This window comes from Vanacampus margaritifer, chromosome 17 (genome assembly GCF_051991255.1).
Source record: "Vanacampus margaritifer isolate UIUO_Vmar chromosome 17, RoL_Vmar_1.0, whole genome shotgun sequence".
In the NCBI taxonomy this organism is placed as follows: Eukaryota; Metazoa; Chordata; class Actinopteri; order Syngnathiformes; family Syngnathidae; genus Vanacampus; species Vanacampus margaritifer.
The window spans coordinates 10,302,501-10,325,272 of NC_135448.1; the positions used below are offsets into that span (position 1 = coordinate 10,302,501).

The 22,772-nt window shown below is 36.4% G+C and overlaps 1 protein-coding gene across 3 annotated transcripts in view; it reads right to left on the reverse strand.

The window, feature by feature from the left end:
- Window positions 1-22,772, reverse strand: part of vps50 (VPS50 EARP/GARPII complex subunit) — a 73,802-nt gene that overhangs the window by 17,085 nt on the left and 33,945 nt on the right. For 2 of the 3 annotated variants that reach the window (XM_077548439.1, XM_077548441.1), the window contains 10 exons: window positions 17,248-17,339; window positions 17,081-17,175; window positions 15,234-15,332; window positions 14,949-15,039; window positions 14,287-14,472; window positions 12,176-12,294; window positions 9,503-9,609; window positions 8,709-8,830; window positions 4,973-5,050; window positions 4,487-4,567 (listed from right to left, as the gene is read on the reverse strand). In XM_077548439.1, the coding sequence (XP_077404565.1) occupies window positions 4,487-4,567; window positions 4,973-5,050; window positions 8,709-8,830; window positions 9,503-9,609; window positions 12,176-12,294; window positions 14,287-14,472; window positions 14,949-15,039; window positions 15,234-15,332; window positions 17,081-17,175; window positions 17,248-17,339 (1,070 nt within the window). The remainder of the gene's footprint in view (window positions 1-4,486; window positions 4,568-4,972; window positions 5,051-8,708; window positions 8,831-9,502; window positions 9,610-12,175; window positions 12,295-14,286; window positions 14,473-14,948; window positions 15,040-15,233; window positions 15,333-17,080; window positions 17,176-17,247; window positions 17,340-22,772) is intronic. The other variant, XM_077548440.1, reaches the window with a different exon arrangement.

The following is a 22,772-nucleotide window of genomic DNA, read 5'->3' on the forward strand; positions in this document are numbered from 1 at the left end:
TAATAACCCAAAAAACACCCCATTTTGGGGGGTTGCTTTGGTCATTCATTTGACTCAATTTTTTGGGTTAATTGAACCAACCCAGCGTTTTGGGTTAAATAACTCAAAAGGTTGAGTTGGTCAAAATACATTAATAAACCATTAAGCAGCCCATTTTCGGTTGTTTTGGGGGTTATTTATTAGATCCAACTGTTTGGCTTACCTGAATAAGCCAAATGAATTGTGTCCGAAATGATCTGACCCAACTTTTTTTTAGTTATTTACCCCAAAAAGTTAAAATTTAAATGAAAAAGTTAAATTAAATTAATAACCAACAAAGCAGCTTATTTTTTTGGGATTGCTTTGTTTTTTTCAAGGGATCCAACTTTTTGAGCTAAATTGAACAACCCAATTGAATTGGGTCAAAAATACCACAACAAAAAAGTTATTTAACCCTAAAAGTTGGATTAAACTAAATTAAGCAAACCTTTTTGGGTTGTTGTGGGTAATTCATTTAACCAACATTTTTCGGTTGATTAAATAACCTAAGTTGCATCGGTCCTTTTTTGATCCAATTTAGGTTAATTTAAGAGAAAGAACAATTAATCGGAAGTTACTCAACAGTTACTACAGAAGTTAAGTATTCTTTGAATGCTTACTCTCAATTATTATTTTGTAACTACATACTTTTTACTTATACTTAAGTTGTATTATTCAGTACTATTATTTGTGTACAGATCGTGGCCACTCTAGCCACCTCTCGACAGGGCCAGTGGTACAATAAATGTGATCTCAATTAATCCACAAGCCAAATAACTGCCTCACCCAAAATTGACTAGGGAAAATGTGCACATGGCTCTCGTAACCGCAGTTCACGGGCTCTGTTTCTTTAAAAAAATAAACTGCTGTGCCCAGCAGAACCTTTTTTTCTAAGCAAAACAGTAGCATCTATTAATGCATTAAAAAAAAGCATATCTCAGATAAATTAAAGTGAAGAACCGCTGCCACTCAGATAAGACAAATGGCTTCCTTGTGCAGTATTAAAGGACTATACAATATGTGAAATTTGCATTCCTCTCTCCTCTGTGCTTGCTACACATTATTGTGTGCACCTTACTTTCACCCAGCAAGTCTGTTCAGCTTGTCTAGGTTCTTCTATAATATATACCGTATTTAATCTCATATAACAATAAAATACGTGCTAAAGAGTGCAGTTATAAAGCCTATCATCATTACCATATAGCACCGAATAACAAATAGATTGAAACGAAGGCAATAAAAGGAAGAAATGACAAAAGAAACTGTGCATTCGCGCCGTTGTTCATTGAAAATCCAACTGTGTGACATTTCTAAATGTTGCCGACAGCAAGGGGGCCTCAACAGCTGTCACAGCTGAACTTTAAACCAGGGACAGCGTGGACACAGATGGGTCTCGGCCATGAACTTGATATGGTGCTTTCATCAAATCTTCCCCCAGAAACATCATTGATGACATCATTTGTTTACACGGTGCAGCGGATCCCTTCCAAATATCGAGCAAAATCCAAAAAGGACGACTTACACGGGAGGTAAATGGAATTGAAATCAGCAAATGGGAGCGAAACATTGACTATTTGCTTTTCTATAAATTCACAATCTCTTTAAATGAAATAGCGTTAAATAATAAAAAATCTTAAGGCTATCAGGAAGGTATACAAAACCACACCAGGTGCTAACCACTTGACCATCCCATCTCTTGAAGGAACTTTAAATTAAAAAAAAGTCAACACGCTATCAGGAAAAAGAAGGTGGATGATGTTTTTACTCTTTTTCCCTGCAGATCTTCCAATTTAAGATGAGGCCACACCGTACCTGCGATGAAATGAGATGGTACCTCGCCGCCGCTCATGTGGGACTCGGAGTCATTACCAGCGCGCTGGCTTTAGAATCAAACCGCTGCAACGTCAAATCAGGGGAGCACAACCGCAAGGATTTGACAGCTCGATTGAAATGCAGTGTATAATTAACTTTAAAATCTGTTTACAAATGAGGTCCAGCCTGCCCAATCTCTGGAGGATGTGGTGTGTGCATTTGCATGCAAGTGGGTTGAAGTAAAGTCAACTCAACTACAAAAGGACAATTTGCGTCTTTTATGCCAAATAAAATAAAAGAGGAATTTAGAAATAGTTGCATTGTGATCACGAGATTTTTTCTTCTTTTCAGCATTTGTTATTGTTTTACACGCACAAAAACACTAAATGGTTTGTTGCCATTTTTTTTTTATACTTGCACCTACTCCCTGGAATTGGCCACTAAGTGCACTAAGATGACAAAAAATGTTTACTGCCTGTTGAGAGCTCACTCGCACTCAAAGAAATCTCTCCATCTCAGGCAATTACTTTCCATTCTCAGCACGGCGGCGTAATTCACAAACAGGAGAGCATTTTTTGCATTCTAAATTGGTGAAGGAAGTTTTGCGGTTCGCTCTACTGCAAGATATGTGTTTTGTCATTTGTGATGACGCTTGAAATGATTGAAACTTTGATCAAACCAGGCTCCTGCAACTAATACACAAATGAATTGGGCCTTCATTGTCCAGTAATGTTGCTTAAAAGTGCTTAAAATGCTTGTGATAAATGATAAACATGTAAATATAATATATATACTTTTTTGGTCAAATACTATAGTTGTTGTTATCACAGTTCTAAAGATAGTCTGTAAATTTCAGCCGTCAGTTAATTACTGAAATGAAAATCTTGCATGTCTCGTGAGGAAAGAAAGCATCTTCACAGTATGCTCTTGCTCTGTTTTATTTATTCAGCCATTTTAACTTTTCTTCTTTTTTTTTTACAGTCTCCTCCTCAGGGCATCCCTGAAGATGTGAACATTGCAGCAAAGAAGCTCACATTGCTATTACTGCAAAATGCCATTGTGCTGCTCTGTCAAATACTGTATATGTTTGTTTGTTTTTTTTGTTTTTAGAGGGGCTGGGGTGCTTGCATCTATAGGTCACTCCACAGTCTATAATTCAGCATACATGCAAGGAATTTTGGCTAAAGCATTTTTTCCTGTTGTATCTTTGCATTTGTACATGTTGCACTTTAACTCATTCCCTCCCAGCTATTTTCACCGGCTGTTTTACTGGATTTTGACTGATTTTGCATGTCCCACAGAATATTCTATTCTATTGCTATGAATACATGGAACCAAAAAAAAAAAAGATTAGAGTCTCTTCTTTAGTTAGGGAAAAATCATTATCACATTCCTGTTGAAAACACTGGCAAAAAGAGCTTGTTGCAACATGGCCCTGGTTGATCTCTTATACTCTGCTGCAATCTGCTGGCCGTTTTTGTAATAACTACCATTGCTTCAAGCACTCTCTTCCGTTCAGAGGCTGCATCAAAGCCTTCTGTATGCTCTCACATAAAAAACAACGTAAACGTATAAATAAGTCTTTGGAAGCAGGGTAATATTTAAAATAGAACATATTTATACGTTTTTGGGATCAATTGAGTTAACCTCTGCCATTTTAAAATTATGTGACCATTTGCCCATTGGCAAAATGTCACAGTCTTGTGAATAAAGTTGCAAATTTCTCCAAGATTGTTTTTTTTACATAATTCATTTAAACTGATAAAATACACTCCAATAGATTTACACACAGGTTCTTTAAGATACGTCACACAAGGAAATTTGACAGCACTGACAAAGGCTGAAGTGACAACTGAAATTGTCAGCAAGGTAAGAGGATTCTATCTCTTTACTGGAAAAAAATATTTTTGTCTGGAAAAAAGAAGAAGAAGAAAAGGTAAAAAAAAACAAAAACTTTAAGCTCAGTAAAAAAATGCTGCCCCCCCCCCAAAAAATTTTTTTGCCCACATATTCAAAACTTGAAGGCAGAGAGAGAGAGAGAGAGAGAGAGAGCACAATTTGGATAAAGTATTACATCACACAGGAGACCCCTTTTAGAACCAACCCAAAAAGGTCATCAAAAGTTTCAATTTTTTCCGCGGGGAAACAAAACTTCAGCGGCAATGTAGATGCAGCTCAGATTAAAACCCGGAAGAAATCGAGCCAACTGAAAAGCATAAGTGGAAAAAATGGAATTGGGATCATCATGGATCAGAAGAGCCAGGCTGCAGGGGGGAAAAAAGGCTCTGGTATCATGAGAGTATGGATCGCATCAGACTAATTGTCATCATTGAAGCCCCTAATGGAACAACACGTACGAATCCGGCCTGCTCTGGTCACTTAGAGAGAGCGAGCTTTGCGTGTGAGTGACCACTGGCCACATAATGATGACCCATAATGTATTTGGTGGCAACATAGGCTGCGGGCTCTCTCGGCATATGGACCGGATAGTGAGAGAGAATAGAGGGAAAAAAATCATTAAAAGGAGAGAAATGGCGAGGCCATAGAGGGGAGAGCATGTTTGTGTCAGAAAATGAGCCTGGCAATGAGGTAATGAGCAATTGTAACGGAGAAAGAGGACGCATGAGAGTGAAGGGACAGTGTGCTGCGGTCGTACCATGTCAATGAGGTTCTCCTGGATCCGGTTCAGCGTGGTTCTCAGTCTGCTGCTGATAAGGCCCAGACCCGATGATTCATACTGTGAAAAACACACACGTTAGCGTCAGCAACACCTGCCTGAATGAGAGCACACACTTCAGGAAAGTGTGAAGGCATGCCACACGCATACACATCTGGGCTCATCTCGCGGAGTCCGACACGAGAGAGTCTTTGGGTTTCAAGCTGACCCCTATTTCAACAAGGGGAGGGGTAACTAAAAGGAGCACACGTCAAAATAAAACATTCTCACAAACTATTGCAGAGGTAAAAAGAAGAGGGTGGAGAGGCTGGAAGCACTACAAAAAAAAAAAGGTCAAACGCCTCTGAAGTTACTTTCAGATGCACTTGGTGTCAGTTGAGGAAGCAGATCACGCACACCTTCAAATCACCATACAAGTGCTGACTAGGGTGTGGAATGGCAAGGCAGGCCTTATTCTACGCTTACCAAACAAGCAGGGCCCACCATGCGGGCCGTACCCGACTCTCTGCCACCATGAGTTGGCAAAGAAGGGCTTGGGACAGGCTATAGATGACATATGGACCACAGAAATGGGGGAGGGGGGGAAAGAGAGTAAAATTAAAACATTGAGGATGAAAAATATTTCAATGGAGGAATTTTAATTTTGATGTGCCTGAGAAATGGCAATCACAACAACAAAAAAACACGCTGTTGCCGTGGCGACGCGCTGTTCACCAAGAAAAATCACACTAAAAATGTTTCCCTTTTTTATAAGCTGTCATTTAACATGCCGTAAGCAATCCGTTGTGCCTATAATTTATTACCAAATTTGCCAAAAAATTGAAGCATAGGAACAAACACACAAGTAAATCTTTAGCTAATCAGGAGTACTGGTGTAAGCCCAAAGCAATGGTTTGAATGAATAGAAAATGACCCATAGCTACTTTAAACAGTGAGTAAAAATAAACATTTACAAAATAAAGACAATTCCACAAGAAATTACAAGTAATGGCGCATAAAGTACGGCATACTTCCTATTTTATAGCTCACTCTAAAAACAGTTGGGTCAAAGATAAACCAAATTGGGCCAAAAATGGACCGACCCAACTTTTAGAGGTAAAAAAAGACTCAAAAAGTTGGTTGGGTCTAATTAAATTTATAACCCACAAAGCAACCATTAAAAAATGTTTTGGGTGGGTTCTTCATTTGACCCAACACTTAAAAAGGTGGGTCAAATTAAATTAATAACCCAAAAAGCAACCCAATTTTTTGGGTTGCTTTGTGGGTTATTTATTTAATCCAACTTTTTGGGTTAGTTGAATAACCCAATGGAAATAGGTCCAAAATGAACTAAGCCAAATTTTAAGTTATTTAGCCCAAACAGTTGGGTCAAATTAAATTAATAACCCAAAAAACAGCCCATTTTGGGGGGTTGCTTTGGTCATTCATTTGACTCAACTTTTTGGGTTAATTGAACCAACCCAGCGTTTTGGGTTAAATAACTCAAAATTACAAATTACATTAATAAACCATTAAGCAGCCCATTTTTCGGTTGCTTTGGGGGTTATTCATTTGATCCAACTTTTGGGTTTACTTGAATAACCCAAATGAATTGGGTCCAAAATGAATTGACCCAACTTTTTTTTTGTTATTTAACCCAAAAAGTTAAGATTTAAATTCAAAAGTTAAATTAAATTAATAACCAACAAAACAGCCCTTTTTTTTATTCTGTGGTTCTTCAAGGGACCCAACTTTTTGGCTAAATCGAACAACCCAATTGAATTGGGTCAAAAATACCCCAAGTCAAATTACATTAAGCAGCAATCCGTTGTGCCTATCATTTATTGCCAAATTTGCCAAGAAATTGAAGCATAGGAACAAACACACAAGTAAATCTTTAGCTAATCAGGAGTACTGGCAATGGGAAGCCCAAAGCAATGCTTTGAATGAAAAGAAAATGACCCATAGCTACTTAAAACAGTGAGTAAAAATAAAGGTCAAAATATGTAATATATTTTATGGAAACTTTGAAGCTCATTTCAATTCTTAAGTGCTTGTATTTTGAAACTCTACCATTCTAGCAGCATTGTGGAATTCCCTAATTTGTCTCTCTCCAAAGAAGACATTTTAGTGACGCTTCCAAGTATGAAATATGAAGTCTTTTCCACTAAGTCCAAACAGATGAACGCTTGATTATTTATGAAGTCTGTTCAGGGAAAATAATGCATCTTTACCATATGTGTGACAGCCTTAGTTCAGCACTTTTCCCGAGCCAATATAAACACATAATGGAGTATTTACCCTTTTGAATATTAATATCAGCCTTGACTCTCCAACCGGAGAAGTCAAACAGATCCATCTTGGTTATGGCAGAGTAAAAAGGGTAAATCCTGGGTCAAAATAGCAGCATATGTGCACCACATAAGGGCTTTTTAAAGATTCATGGGCTGATTAGCATTTTACTGTAGGTGCCTCTCTAAATGAGACGAATAATGAAATGGGATAGATCATAAAATGGTGCTCAATGAGAGCTGATAATAACAGAAACAATGTGTTGCAGAGGGTGGAAGATGGACAGAAAAGAAGATCCAACTATGGTAGTACGCTAGCTTCTTTTAGAAGCGTTAATAATTTGTATTAGAGCAACCCCTGTGGAGCGTTCATCCTCTTTATCTCTTTCAACTCAACAGAAGTCATTTTTCTCTTGCTACCATTTCATTTTACCTCAAAGGTGACAACACACAAATGTGTTTTGTTTCACTGTGAAGCACAGTATATAAGACAAGGATGGGCTGAGTTGGGGGCATCACTAAAAATAATTATTATAAATTTATATTTTTGTTTTAGATTAAATTTTATTTTTAGATAAAAATAGTCTTTAAATTAATTCATGATTTAGAATAAAAAAAATAATAATCAAATAAAAATAAATAAAAAAATCAGTCCAAATTTGTAAATTGTCAGTAAAAGAGAGACAAAGATGTAAAATATTTTTTTAAGTGGGAATGCAGAAAATTACTATAAAATGTCCATGACATTACTAAAGATGTCAGAGATTTTAATCATAATAAAACATGGCGGAAAAAAAAGCATTCAAAAAGTAACTAAAAAATGCCCCAAAACAAAAAGAAATCCCGAAAATTACTATAAAATGTCCACAAAATTGCTAAAACATCAGATTATTGATAGCAAAAAAAAGGCACGATAAAAAGCCATAAAATGTCCAAAATAATCAGAAGAGAGGAAGAAAATTACCATAATATGTCTAAAAATTCAAAAAAGTTCTGAAAAGTCTAAAAAGGTATAAAAAACAAAGTATGAAAAATTACCAAAAAATCTGAAAAGGTAGAAGAAAATGAATCTTTATGTATTGGATGCTGCACATTTTTGTGTTGTGGTGTAGCTCTAATTAGTTGTTGGGCCCTCGGTACATTAGACAAACACTAATACACTGTTTCCTTCATCACCTTGTTAAATTTTTTTTGTGGCTCTAGACAATTTTTTTGTTATTTATTTGGCCTAAAATGGCTCTTCTCGCGGTAAAGGTTGCGGACCCCTGGGGTAAACCAACCTACCATTTAAATGGAATTTGCAAAGACATAATCCATTCATTTTTTTTCTTCTGCTTATCCTTTTCAGGGTCACAGGTAACTGCGGCTTACCCCTCCCGTCTTTATATTGGAATGGTCAACAGTCAGTAAGGAAGGGGGGCGGGGGGGAGCCTCAAGATCACACAGAGATTACATTGTTACAGTACATTGCTTCTTTTGGGAAGTATGAAGCAGAATTTGCAGACGAGATTTCGACAAAATAAAGATGTTGTTGTATAGGGTGAATAGTTTACCACAGACAATTTATGCCATTAATTAAAAATGACAACAAGGGTAAATGAGTTTGTACTGCCATTCCAATTTTGTTCTTAAGTCAGAAAATCTGTGTTCCGAGTCAAAATGCTGACTGAGTCACCAGCTCCATTTAGGAGTGAGTGAGAGTTTTGGAATAAGGGAATAATACACCCATGAAAATCATAAATCTACAATTCTCTCCCTCTCCTGCAAGCGTTCAACTCCCAGCGGAGCTACTGTTGCTGTTACGGCAAACTAATCTGTCAAATTGAGGGAGAGCCTTCAGGTTACTCTGTCACAATCTCAGTCAGTGGCGCGGAATATTCGGTTCGCGCTACCCGACCACTGAGTGTTTTTTAGTCCCTATAATACTGTACCATGTCATTTCGTCCAAAGAAGGTGTAAACAGCATAGAGGTAGTAGTCAAAGAGCTGCGACACACAGTGGATGACATCGAAGGCAATCGGCTTCAGGATGCTCATCATCTGCATGTATTTCCCTGACAGGACGAGACACAAAAGGATCAGTAGTTAGAAAGTCTAGAAATTCTCATTGCATCCTTTCAGTCTTGTAGAAACAGTTTGAGGAAAGCCCTTTTCTATTTTAGCAGGTCTGTGATCCAGAGTACAAAGCAATGTCTATCTAGTGGCAAAAATATCCCAACATCACATATTTTGAAAAGTCGTCTCAGAAAAGGAAGATATTATTACTACAACTGTGGTGTCCCAATACTTTTGTCCAAACATAGCATCCCAGTATCAATCAGTGGACGTTTTCCCGGCAAGCCAGTCTCTCATGAATGAAAAGTTCCTGCTATTTAATAAAATTTTCAGGAGCTTAAAAGTGTGAAATTACAATAAATTTAAATCCCAGTTGAACCATGAGGACCGTCACTGGATCACATTACATTTGCATACTGTACTAATGTCACTCGGACATCTAAGTACCTCTTTAAAAGTGCAAGGGCAGAGCTCAGGGCAAAGGCTAACCATTATTGCTGCTTCTCAGTCACACAAGCAGCAGAAGAGAGCGCAACGTGCGGATGTACGAAAGACTTCATTAGTGAGAATACCGGCGGCCAGACAATCGGAAAACCCTGAAACAGATCCGTCCACTCCCAAGAGCATGCCGAGCACATTACGTATATGTATGCTGACAAAAAAGGACTCACCGACAAGCCGGATGACGTTGAGAGTTGTGTTGGTAAGGATCGGGGCATTGGTCTTATTCAGATTGTAATCTGACCTCTTCTTGCTTCTTATAGTCTCGCGAGACACGCTGTGACAGAAAGGGACGTGACAGGACAAAATAGGTTCGAACATTATTACTGTATTTCTTTGCGAAAGAGCAGGACAACAAGCTCAGTGGGGGTGCAAATTGTTCTAATTGATCCATCAGAACCCATTACACAATGCCGGAGAGACAAAAAAGACCCCTGGGGTGAGGTCTCTGAACTGGTAAGCATGAAGAACTCGACTCCTGACACCCATTATTGAGCTACATTAACCAGCAATAATTACATGGGGCATTTAATTACTGGATGTGACCACACGACCCAGTTCATAATGAACCATTAGCTATTCCGTCTTAAAATATTGGGGTATTAGCATTTTAGTGGCTTTCGGCCAATAGGGTTAAGCGATGGTGAGCGTCCGGGCAAAACAGCCAGTGTGTCGTGTGAAAGAATGAGATTCAACTCTGAGCGCATACATAATGGCTGCAATTAATATGTGAGTTTGCATTTCATGACAGGACATTTTCAATGGAACATACCATAACAATGCCTCTGAACTGACAAGCTGATGAATAAATAATGGTACTGCACATTTTGTTTGCTGTATAAGCCTGTTAAAAGTTAAAAAAAAAAAAAATGTATATGAAATTATTGACCCTAACATCAGAGTTGCTTTTGTACGCATATCATCAAAGCTAATAGCTTGCTTGGATTGGAATTGCTGTAGAATCAAAGCAGCCATTTTCTATTGCCTATTCGGCCACTCTAGCATGCTACACAGGGATCATAAACAATTTCAAAATCATCTCAAACATACTTTCAATTCCTATTTCAAAGAGCAATGAGGTAGAAATGTTGATTATAGCAACTAGGGCTATTATGCGACTATGACTATGATGCTAGTTGACTAGCCACCAAAAGTAGTCACAACTAGTCGACTATCGGATCTTATGTAAATTGCACCAGCAAGTAGCTGCTATTAAATAACCATCATTAGCTTACAGCCTGAATCCGCAATTACAAATAAAGACAATTAAGATGATCGTATATTCAACTTTTATTCAACTTTGTAGCTTGTACCAGCATTATTGGCAGGTTTATAAATGATGGTGCAATTTAAATTGAAGGTGATACTGTGCATGCCTTAACATTTCTAGCTGTACAATGAAACTATTCATAAATACAAAAAGAGATACTGGTAAACGTATTTCATCCTCAGGCATCATATTTTTTATAATTATTATTATTTTTTTATTTATTTTATTTTTTGTATGTGACAGTGAAATCAGATGAAAATTTTGAAAAAGGCAAAGGAAACTAAAAATAAATCCAACGTCAATTTGCCCAATTTTTATTTATTTATTTATATTTTGCGTGTCATAGCACGGAAAATCTCATTTCCAAATTTCAGCTAACTCACATCAACGGTTTCTGAGATATCGCAGTTTGATTTTTCCCCCCACTTTTTTTGGGTGAAAATGGCAGTGGCCGCTGAATTTCAAATTGCCTTTTCTCAGCAACCACTGGTCCTGTTTTTGCATAAGAGCACTTTTGACAAACTTTTGACAATAAGGGAATGCCCAACCTCAACGACATCTTTTTTAAAAAATATATAAAAATGGAATTAAGCATTTTTTTCTTACCATACAGACTCTGTTGCTAACACCGGTTAACCATGCCATAATGTTTCTGTTTACATCAGGTATGACCCAGATTGACACGGGCAGGCATATGTTCAACAGTAACAGTGGGAGGCGAGGCAGTTTTGACAGTTAAAACAAAACTGCAAAAATACTAATGATGACTAATTTAATAGTATTATATAAATTAAAATTTTCGTAATTAATGGCATGACTTCACTAGTTAACTCACGATTAATTTTATATCTGTTCTAAATTTACAATATTTTTTCTAGATTTTCATACTCAACAAAAAATTTTTAACCAAAGTGGAAAAAATGTTAAACTAATAGAAATAGTTCTAATGAATTTTTGACGTCTATAGTCGTCAATGGCAGTGATTGAGTTAATTATTTAGACTTAAAAATAATAATAATTAAATAATCCAAAAATGTCAGTCGAAATTTTTAAATTGTCAGATTAAGAGAAACGAAAAGTAGATGAAAAAGTTTTTAAAATTGTCTAAAAATGTCCAGAAAGTGACCATAAAACTGTCCAAAAAGGAAGCGGAAAAGCAGAAAATTACCATAGAAGCCATCGACAGATTTGGTCATCGATGTAGTCGTGACTAGTCGACTACAGTACACTAATTAGTCCGCAATAATCAATGTGGGAAGAAAGAGAATTTTTCATCATTTCATGGCAAGCTTTCTGCCTACAGAGCAGTGTTAAGAGAAGGTGAACGAAAATTATGCATACAGTGTATAAAAAAAAAAAGAAAAAAAAAAGGAGTGGGTGATTTGACGACTTGAAATAACAACAAAACCGCTTATCCTCATTACAGTCACGGGCTGAGTTTGATCAATTGATTTTTTTTTTTTTTGTCTGTTAGTAGAAGAAATGATAGACACCTGAACTTATTATGAAACTCCACTCTGGGTCCCTTGTGTGTCCTATGTGTCACCGCACAGCATGAAACAACTCGACTGACCTCTTGAGGGGAACGTCTCCCGTCTGCTCGTCGACGTAGTCCTGCTTGAGCTCCTCGGGGACGTCGCTGTCGCTGTCGTAATCCTGATAAGCGCTCTTCTCCAGCTCGTCAGACTCGTACTTTCAAAAGGCAAAAATAGAATGTGACAGAAAAGAAGATGAGAGAAAGGGGGAGCAAGGCCAAATAGAAAAAATACACAAGGGGAATGAATATATTGTACAGAAAGGGGCTCTGATGGAATAACACTTGTGAACCAGAATCACATTGATATAATTGACCATATTGTAAATAAAAGGACATTTTGAGGGCTTTCTCTTTTGGCATAATCAAAAGCAGCTTAACCTACTAAATGTCTCATTACTAAAAATACAAATCATACATCCTGGTGGCATACAACTGCAAAAAATGATAAGCTTCTGTTTTGAAAGGATAGCCATGAATTGAAACACCTCCCAGATAAGAAATAGTTGAAGCTTACCGGAAAGAATTCAATATATTTATTTTTTTGTCCTCCTTAACTGTGAGCTGAGGCATCACAACAACTCGAGTATTACAGGCTTAAGCGCGAGGAACGCTTGGGCTTTGAAAGCCTGACACATTAGATAAGGCAATATGGCTTTAAAAGGATAATATAGCCATATAAAAAATAAACAGTGTAATAGAAAGAGAAATGGACGATCATTCACAAATAGACCTTGACAGAACAACTGAATGCTTTTTTCTTAAGGAGGCGGATAGAAAATGGTGACCACTGGACCTGTGTGCCTCTGTTAGTGTGATATATGGCCGAGGGAGCGTACAAGGAACCAATCTCTAGATGGGTGCGCCTCGCTCTTTAGTGTAGCTGTCAGTTGGAATGTGTTGTACACTGAAGGACAACTGTCCATGTCCCTCCGTCACATGAGGGTCAAAATCACAATAAAGTGTCTTTGGTATCCTCAACACAATCACTCAGTCGTCATGAAAATGTAGCAGAAAAATGAAACTGAGGTCTTACTCTATTTTGAGTGGGCATATATTTGCACACTTAACAGTACATTTACATCATTTAAAGGGGAAGACAACCCCCCCCCCCCCCAAAAAAAAAATCTTGACAATAATATGTTCTACGCACCCCCACTAAATATGGTATTCTGTTTTTTTTCTGGAAAAAAAAAAGGAAAAAATAAATAAATAAAAAATAAATAAAATGGTATTCTGGATAATATTGTGCTAGTAGAATGAGTTAAGCAGTAAAATCCAGCAGTTATTATCAATATCGCAAGGCGGCTGTTGATGTCGACATCATAGTTGCTCAGCTCTCAGATAACAACCAATCACAGCCCAGCTTCAGAGAACAGGCGAGCCGTGATTGGTCGTTGCCTTAGCAACTGTGATGCCATCTTCAGTTGACAGGAAGTGGCAAAATGACCGCCCCCCCCCCCCCCCCCCCCCGAGATGGATAAAAACGGCCACAAATGTAATATTAAATCAGAATAAATGACATATTGTCAAGAAATGTTATTTATTTACTTTTTGTTAGATTCTAAATCAATTTGTTACATGGTTTATCGAATACAAAAATGTGCGTGAGCTTGCATTTCTACTTAACACAATCAACATAAAGCTCAGCTCTATCTCAGTTTCTTGGATGCCAAAGCTTGACATGCATGTCACTTAAAGTTTTAACAGTCTGAAGCAAACCACCTAAAGCCCCACAGGGATTGTGTGCCAATTAATCAACGTGTCTCTTTTATAAACATTGTGGTGTATCTCAACAGGTAGCCTCATTAATTAGTCATATCCATCTCACTGATGTTGATGCTGACTGAGAGGGTAGATGCTGTCAACACAAGATGAATATCTATACAGTGTATACTGTAAATAATGGATGATGAACAATCATATGATATATATAAATAATGTATATTATTCTAGCTAATTATTCTATCATGGAGGTTTTGGGCTGAGCAGCCCAGTAATAGAGTCAATGAGCGGATCGAAGATCTCAATTTGCATAATTTTGCATCTGGTTGGAAAAACAAGCTCCAGGAAAACTAAAGTTTAGTCAGAGGCTTATACAGAAGCCTTTCAACTACAAAAGAAGGATCCACTGCTGTTTTGTTACTTACCCCATTAGATGCCAGCACATCCTCCGTCTCCTCCTCTTTCTCCTCAATGTGCATCTCAAAAGGGTTTCCCACTTGCAGGTATTGCTGGAACAGAGACAGTTGCTCTTGGATTTGGATGGCGGAGGACGCGCCCTGTCTGCTCGGGGAAAGCGGAGGGGAGCGACACTGGTCCATGAACTTGAACTCCTGGTTTATGAAAGACGTGGCATGGAAAAATGTAAAGAAGTGTTGAAGCGTTGAAAAAAGTATTTGATTAAAAAAACTAAAAAAAAACTATTGTGGTGCTGAAAAGTGAGGTTTGAATTAAAAATTCAATTAAAAAAAGCGCATTCCACTCCAGCTCATTCACATTGCCATAAAAAAAACTGCCATTTTGTAGCATTAGAAACTAGAAACTCAAAAAAAAAAATAAATAAATAAAAAATATATATATATTTAAAAAAAAAAAAGGAGAGCAATGATGACATGTCAAATCGAATGAACAATACTGAGCTCTCCAGGAGAAAAAAAAAAAGAAACTAGAAACTCACTTTACTATTATGAGAGCTGTAAAATAGTGGCAGCGGAAGTCGTACGGTACTTTTTTTTTTTAAAAATGAAACATCATGTACATCTAAAAGTCAACATTGATCGGGAACCAGCAGGGAAAGAGTTTAACTCACATGGAGCTGTGAGATGTTGAAGTTAGATTTGACGGGGCAAAGTTCCCACGTTTCATTCTCCAGAAACATACGCAGCTCCTCCAGCCGTGCCCTACAAAATTGTAAAAGAAAAATAAATGAGTCTCACCTTTTCATTGTGAATTTCAAGTTATTCAATTAATGATTTCTCTCGAGGGACTTTACATTACACTTTGAAGGAGAAGAAGAAAGGATATTTCTTAAAAGCTGAAAACGTCAAACATATGGCCACTGAGAGTCCAAAAATAGAAATAAGAATGAGCTCACCTGTGATAGTTTTTAAAGTAGTTGACACTCTGGCGTTTAATTGACTCTTGTAAGACCTCCGATTTACTGCTACAGAACTCCTCACCCACTTGCATTAGCCTAGGAGAGAATACAGCGTTAAGGACAACAATAAGAGATGGGAGCAATGGAAAATTTATTGCCAACTGGAAAATATGAATTTGGTCAGTAAAAGGTCCAATTTAGGGCGACTGACAGTCAATCGCTCAAAAGTGAAGATGCAGATGGATGCCCGACATTGTTTTGGTTTGAATGAGTTCTCTGACAGTTTTTCTCATGGGTCTCCATCAAGCCGTTCTATCCGGAACCAGATTCTAGTGCGAGTGCCACGTTCAAATGTTTGATGATGTACAGAGGGAGCAAGTGCACGGCAGCATTTTTGTGCGATTGTTTGCTGATTGACAAGTGAGCCAGGCCTGACAGACATGGCTGATATTTGCAAGCTGTCACTCATAAGACTGAGGAAATGGCACAAATACAGTACTTCAGAATATATCTAGTTTTCTGTTGTTGTTTTTTTTGTATTCCTGTCGTGTACGCCATGCCATACATTGCACAATGTCATGCATCAAATTAAATGCAAACTTCTAGTTGCTTCGAAATCCTACATTAGTCTGATGACTATGAATCCGATGCATGGTACAGAACGGAGGATCAAAACAAAATAGGAAAAATAACTCAACTCAACTTTATTTATAAAGCCCTTTAAAACAATCGTCGCTGCATACGATGTGCTATACCTGGAATTAAAATCAGTCATGCGGTAAGACAGGTAAAACTAAATTGCACAAAATGAATTAATAAATGTCATAGGTACTTCAGTAAATTAGTAAATAAAATGAATAACATAAGAAGTAGGTGAGTAAGTAAAAAAGTAAATAAAACAAGTATCAATTAATTTAACTTAAAAAAAAAATCTACATTTTCAATACCCACATATTATGTTTAATTATATATACACCCAATCTGCCAAACGACAGAATAGACTCTCTCCTTTATGCCTTTTTCCATTCTTTTATAATCGACAAGTTGAAAATGTAGGCTGCACAAAATGCAGCCATTGCTCCCATGGACACGCAAAACTGTGTTTATTTCATACAAATTGGAGCGATGATGTCATCTACTGGTGGTTGTGCATCAGTAAAGTTTGTTCCCACGTTTGACATTTACAGTGGAACCTAATCAGATTCTCCCCCACCTGGCCCAGTTGGAAGAAAAAAAAAATTACAAGTATACTTATGCAAAATACAGCAGATATCATAAACACTGAATAAATAAATAAATAAATTAATTAATTAATTAAGATTGATGACATTTACGCATTTCATGCTGACATTGTCCGTGGCATGAATATGAGAAAAGAGCGTTTTTATTTATTTATTTATTTATTTTGTATTTATTTCTACCTTTTTTTTACATTTATATATTTCTTAATCTTGTTTTTTATTTGTAATCATTTTTACTTTTAATTATATATATATTATTTATTTATACCTTTTTTATTTTTTTTATCTTGTTTTTTATTTGTGTATTCATTTTTACTTTTAATTATGTATATATTTTATTTTGTATTTATATTTATATATTTTTTTTATCTTGTTCAATGTGTATTCATTTTTACTTTTAATTATGTATATATATATATTTTTTTTTCTATTTAGATTTTTTTGTATTTAATTGTTTTTGTTTTTTTCCATATATATATATATATTTTTCATATTTTTTTATTTTGGCAGTTTTGTTCCTCCATAGCATGGCAGGTGGGATAGAATAATGATGAAATACAAATCATCAGCAAGTAAGCACACTGGCATTTAATTAAACAATACCTGCTGATGACATCCAACACCACGATGAAGTCATCATATTTGAAGTTCGACATGTCGGTCCCCAGGATATAGGCCTTCACCTTTAACTGGACATCCTGATGAAATGGGGAAAAATTGGTCATTTGTCGGAACAGAAACGAAACGTCTAAAGAGATTCGGCAGCCAACCTGCCAGATGCGTGTCAGTCCATGCTCTAGCTTCTTCTTTACATAGCTGCGATCTATCACCAATTCATCAGACTCTGCCGCTACTGCATCCTCTATGCATTGAAAAAGAGAACAGAGGAATAAAACACATTCCCACTTTTCTATTGTTTGGTTGTGTCTTCACTATTATCTTCTTGGGCATTCATGTAAAAAGTCCTTTCAGATTGCAAATGAGTCACAATTTCAAGTTGAACACTGGCCGTCAATCAGCAGCGGAAGGGAACATAGGATGAAATGTTCAACACTGGATGACAGTCACCTAAGATGTCCGCCTTGTTTGTCAGGTGGTGCAATGAAGCCAACTTCTTAGCTTTGCCCACCACCTCACGTCAGCCGAGTACACTCAGAATGGAGAGCAAGAAGCAAGAGTGATTGATGAGAGGGATCTGGAGATGGGCCTGTCAAGGTCATTTCCGACGGTGAAACCTTGGTTGAGTAGCGATCAGTGAGTATGGATTTGTCAATGCCGCGGGAAAGCATCAGAGCCTTTGAGGTTGTTCTGTCACCGAAAAATATCAATTGCGCCACTAAAAAGCAGGTCATTGTGAAATGTGTTGATATTGTGCGCAATAAAAAGCTTGACATGATATGGTGCCATTGGATTCAAGGATTTTTATTGGAGAAATGCTCTACTGTAGATATCAAGGACATAGGGAATAACCCAAATGCTGCTGAAGTAGTATTATACAGTAAAAAAAAAAACATCAAATAGAATGAAGAAGAAGAAATTGCACACAGTGCGATAGTTCCATATAGCATGGCTTATGTAGATATGGAGTAAGGATTGGTGAGTACCGATACCAGGTATCGGTACCTGTCCAATACCCAGCCTTATTTCAAGGTTTCATGAGTTACCTGTGACGGCGGCGTTATAGATAGGCTGGATAGATTCTATTTCAATATACAATTCAACTCGATTTGATTTCGATTTTTTTTCTCTTGATTCAATTCATTCCAACATTGATTAATATGCATACATTTATGGAACAATTATTTTCAAATATCAAAGACGTGATAAAAACTCCACAAACATTACATTTTAAATTAAATTATGCGGAGGCAGTGGCTGCTCAAATGATTTCGATTATTTTTGTTGATGAAAATGACACGTGTTACAAACACTGACATCAGCAAGGATGAGATGAAAATACTATGTTCGTAATTACAATGCAATAATTGTAAATATAAATTAAAAAGATTCTAAATTGTTTTAAAGTGCAATAAAGTTAGGTCTTTCGTAAATGTAAGAAAATACTTTATTTTTTATTTTTGCAAATTTATGGGATATAGATAGATATAGATAAAATAATCGATTTTTAGTTTTATAATTTGCCCGAGTGCTAGAAATTAGAAGGAAAAAATTGCATTAATTTCATGGAATTAGAAGAAAAAATTATTTAAAAAAAAAAATATATATATATATATCTACCATTGTTTTTTTAGGGAAATTTCATGTATCAAACGCAATAGTGGTATCGGTACTCTGTATCGGTAGCCACTCAAGAGTTGAGTATGCTTACTGGTATCGGTCTGGAAAAAAAGTGGTATCAAAGATCTCTAATATGGAGTCGAGTGCAATGTGTGAGCAGCATGTCTGCATTTGAACAACGACAATCAGGGAAAAAAAGACGCATATTGCTTTTTCTTTTTTTAAACAATTTGCCTGTTTGTTTGTTTTTTATCTAAATGATTCAGATTAAGTACAAATCACACCTCAATCACACTGTCAACTAATATGCACATTTGTAATCATTTCTCACAGAGAGTCAATCAAGAGCAACTTCAACTTGCGGGGGAAGAAATCGTCAAGGTTCTCCTGCTTCACATATGTTCACACCGCAGTTTATCGTGTGTGAGCACACTCGTGCGATACCCGCCGGACCGGAGTTAATCTCTCTTTGAGGAATACAATTAACAGAAGGAAAGCTTTGCTATAGATTTTAAAGTAAATGACCACACTAAGAAAAGCACGGGGAGAGAATCTCAAGAGTAGTCAAGTCTGGAATAAAATGAAACTATTTAACATTAAGTCTGTTTAATTTATACTATTCCATATATCTCATCATAATCCATACAAATCAAATTCTTCGGTTGTCCGGGTTATTTGCATTAATGTATCCAAATAAGACGTTTTAGCCATTTTCCGTTTCATCAGCTGCTCTCTGTGGTTAGAATTTTACATGAACAACAAAACAAAACAAATCAAGTGACAAAATGGCATTTTGACATGTTTAAATTATAATATTTTAACTTTTACTGAAAATGATTTTTTTTTTGTCCGCAGCATGTTCATATTTTAAATTTGCATAATTTTGACTGATATTTTTCTGTCGAGGAACATATTTGAAGTTTAGGTTTAGTTACTTGTTTGGAATCAAATTCCGTTTCTCCTCCTCCTCTTCTTGACCTATGATTGCAATCATTATAGAAACAAATGAGACAAGGAGTAATGCGTTTGTGTTTATATTTAGGTAGGCCGCCGCTCAGCACGTGCATGAATCAATTGCAAATTACAGATGTCCTCATCTCTTCATGTTATCTGCACAGCCATTTATCATGCATAGCAGTGGTATTAATAATGGCGCAGTGGCAGTATTTATGCAAATTTGAAAGAAAGTCAATGGCTATTTAAAAAGGTTGATTTATACATAAGGTAATGCAATATGTGGTTGAACATCTATCCAGATGGCAACTGTAAGGTAAAAGTCCATGTGATCATTCATTCATTCATTGTTCATTTATTTCAGGCAGCAATCAAAATCAACAATTTATCAATTTCTCCAGACAATACTCGACTAAACTTAGCCTGAAAAGGAATGGAAGGAAGGAAAACGTATTAAGTCCCACCAAGTATACCAACAATGCTAATGGATAATATGCCCACAATGATTAAAAAAAAATAAAAAATAAAATAACATAAAAAGGCAGCAAGCATACACTATCACAATAAGATGGAAGATTAATATAAGTTTAAGATGCACTCTCCAAAAGGTGCATTTCCATCCAAGCAAAGTTTCACTTTGATAATAATTGAGTTTGAATTTATCTGACGTGGGACTTGTCGATTAGAACTCCTAAAAATGTTACATTACCAAAATCACAACTTTTGTTTTGTGAAAATTTAGAGATAATATATTCATCTCCATCCACTTTTTGATGGATTTTAACTCCTTGTTCACGACAGTTATCAACTCATACTAAGTATTACTACTATAAAATATGTTTGTATCATCTGCAAATAGTATAAGTTTTAGTAATTGTGAAACGTTCAAATGTCATTTATATATGCATTGAAAAGCTTTGGACCCAACACGGAGCCCTGGGGAACACCACAAACAATGTCAAGTTCTTCTGATGTATATTGACCGATTTTATCGTATTGCACCCTTCCTGTGAAATAACTTTTTAACCGGTCTCCAGTTGTATCGCGTATATTATTTTGTTCCAGTTTATTAACAAGGAATGAATGATCTATTGTATAGATACCAACTGCATATTTTTTTTGTAATTTCTCTCTTCTATTGCATCAATTACTGCCATGGAGGTAGTTCTTCCGGTTCTAAAACCATATCGTCCGTCATTTATTATTTTATACTTCTCAAAGAAGTTTTCAAGTCGAGAGTTGAAAAGCTTTTCCAACATTTTGGAGAACTGAGGCATTAGAAAAATGAATCAAATTTAGATATAAACATTCAAGAAATACGAATACAGAATGAGCTGTGATTCAAAACATATACTCTGCCTAATACAATGTAGGTGTAAAAATAATCACTCTGAGATCTGCTCGACACTTGATATCACTCCAACATAAGTTTTAAAGGCCCGTACTGATCGCCTGCAAAGGTAAACTGGCCATTTTTATTTATTATTACACACGCTTGACCTCTGTGCCTGATGGCCTTCATTGTAAATGAAACATGTCCAGGTATTAGCTACAGTAGGAAATCTATGTTGACAGGTAGGATAAAAAATGACCCCGGCTAGAGTTGCATCCAGTGAAAACCTCTTCTTTCATAAAAGGGACAAGATTAATTAGTAAAACGTTAAAGTGAACAACTCACTATATTAAGTGCTATAGTTAGACTGGAGGCGGAGCTATCCATAGTTACGACGCAGGTGTGGCCTTTAGTGTCAGCTGGAGGTCAAAGTCACCTCAAAATACTGTTGAACAAATGAGACTGGCACATGTACAGTAAATCACGACAGCGACGGACCACGTACACATTAGGAGAGACTGTAATGCAAGACAAAGCTATGGCCAGGGACACCTTTACACAGAGGTGAAAGCCAATCAACTATTGAGATGATTGATGGCACTCTTGGCAGGAAACGAGGTGTATGTCCTTTCCTTCACAGGGAAGATGGCATTTAATGAAATATCCAAAGCTTACCATGTTTTCCGTTCATCTATTGGAATGTGGGCAATGGAAATAAGTCATCTGATTCAAATAGTTATTAGTTAGACAATTCATATCAAAATTAACTCATTCACTGCCATTGACGGCTACAGACGTCAAAAATATAATAATATAACTATTTCTATTAGTTTAACATTTTTTCCCACTTTTGTTAACAAGAGTATGAAAACCTAGAATTGGTTTTATTGTAGTAGACCAGATATAAAATGTGTGATTAATCGTGAGTTAACTAGTGAAGTCATGCGATTAATTAAAAAAATCGCCTGACACCCCTAATTTTTAATAATCTTTAAAAAAATAAATAAAAAAAAGATTATTCTATCTATATATAGGCATATAACCTATGCCTATATATATATATATATATCAGCATAAAAATAATAAAAATGTATATTTGCATTACAATACAGCTCAGTTTCATCAATATTCACATTCCTGGTGAAAACACTGACAAAAAGAGCTTGTTGCAACATGGCCCTGGCTGATTTTTTATACTCTGCTGCCACCTGCTGGCCGTTTTCTTTTAATAACTACCATTCATGCCAGAAGCTGCACCAAAGACTTCTGTATGCAAAAAATAAAAAATGAAAAAAAAGCACGTCTTGGGGAGTGAAGAACAAAATATTTAAAACGTTTTTACACATTTTTTGAGTTTGAATGAGTTAAAAAGAAGATTGAGGCAGTCGCCGAAAATGTATTAATAGATCAATTTTTGACTTAAAATTTAACTCGAAAAATAATTCAGTTTGAGATTCCTCAAAATGGCGTCAAATGTTTGAAAATAAGAGTATAGTCATGCAAAAAGGACAGACTACAAAAATGAAAGCATGAAAAATATCGGAATTGCAATATTTTCATTGTTCAATGACCTCTAAACCAAAAGGGAACCGCATAAACTACTGCAACTGTATTGCAATGCAGTGTAAAAGCACACAAACAAGAAATACACTTTAAATTGACCAAGATTGGCCGATTCTTCTGTGCAAGCTGCAGACCTGACCAAGCTGTGCATTATGCTGATATCAAACAGCCAGAAAAGATTAGCGCTCCAGAGCGTGTGGAAACCCG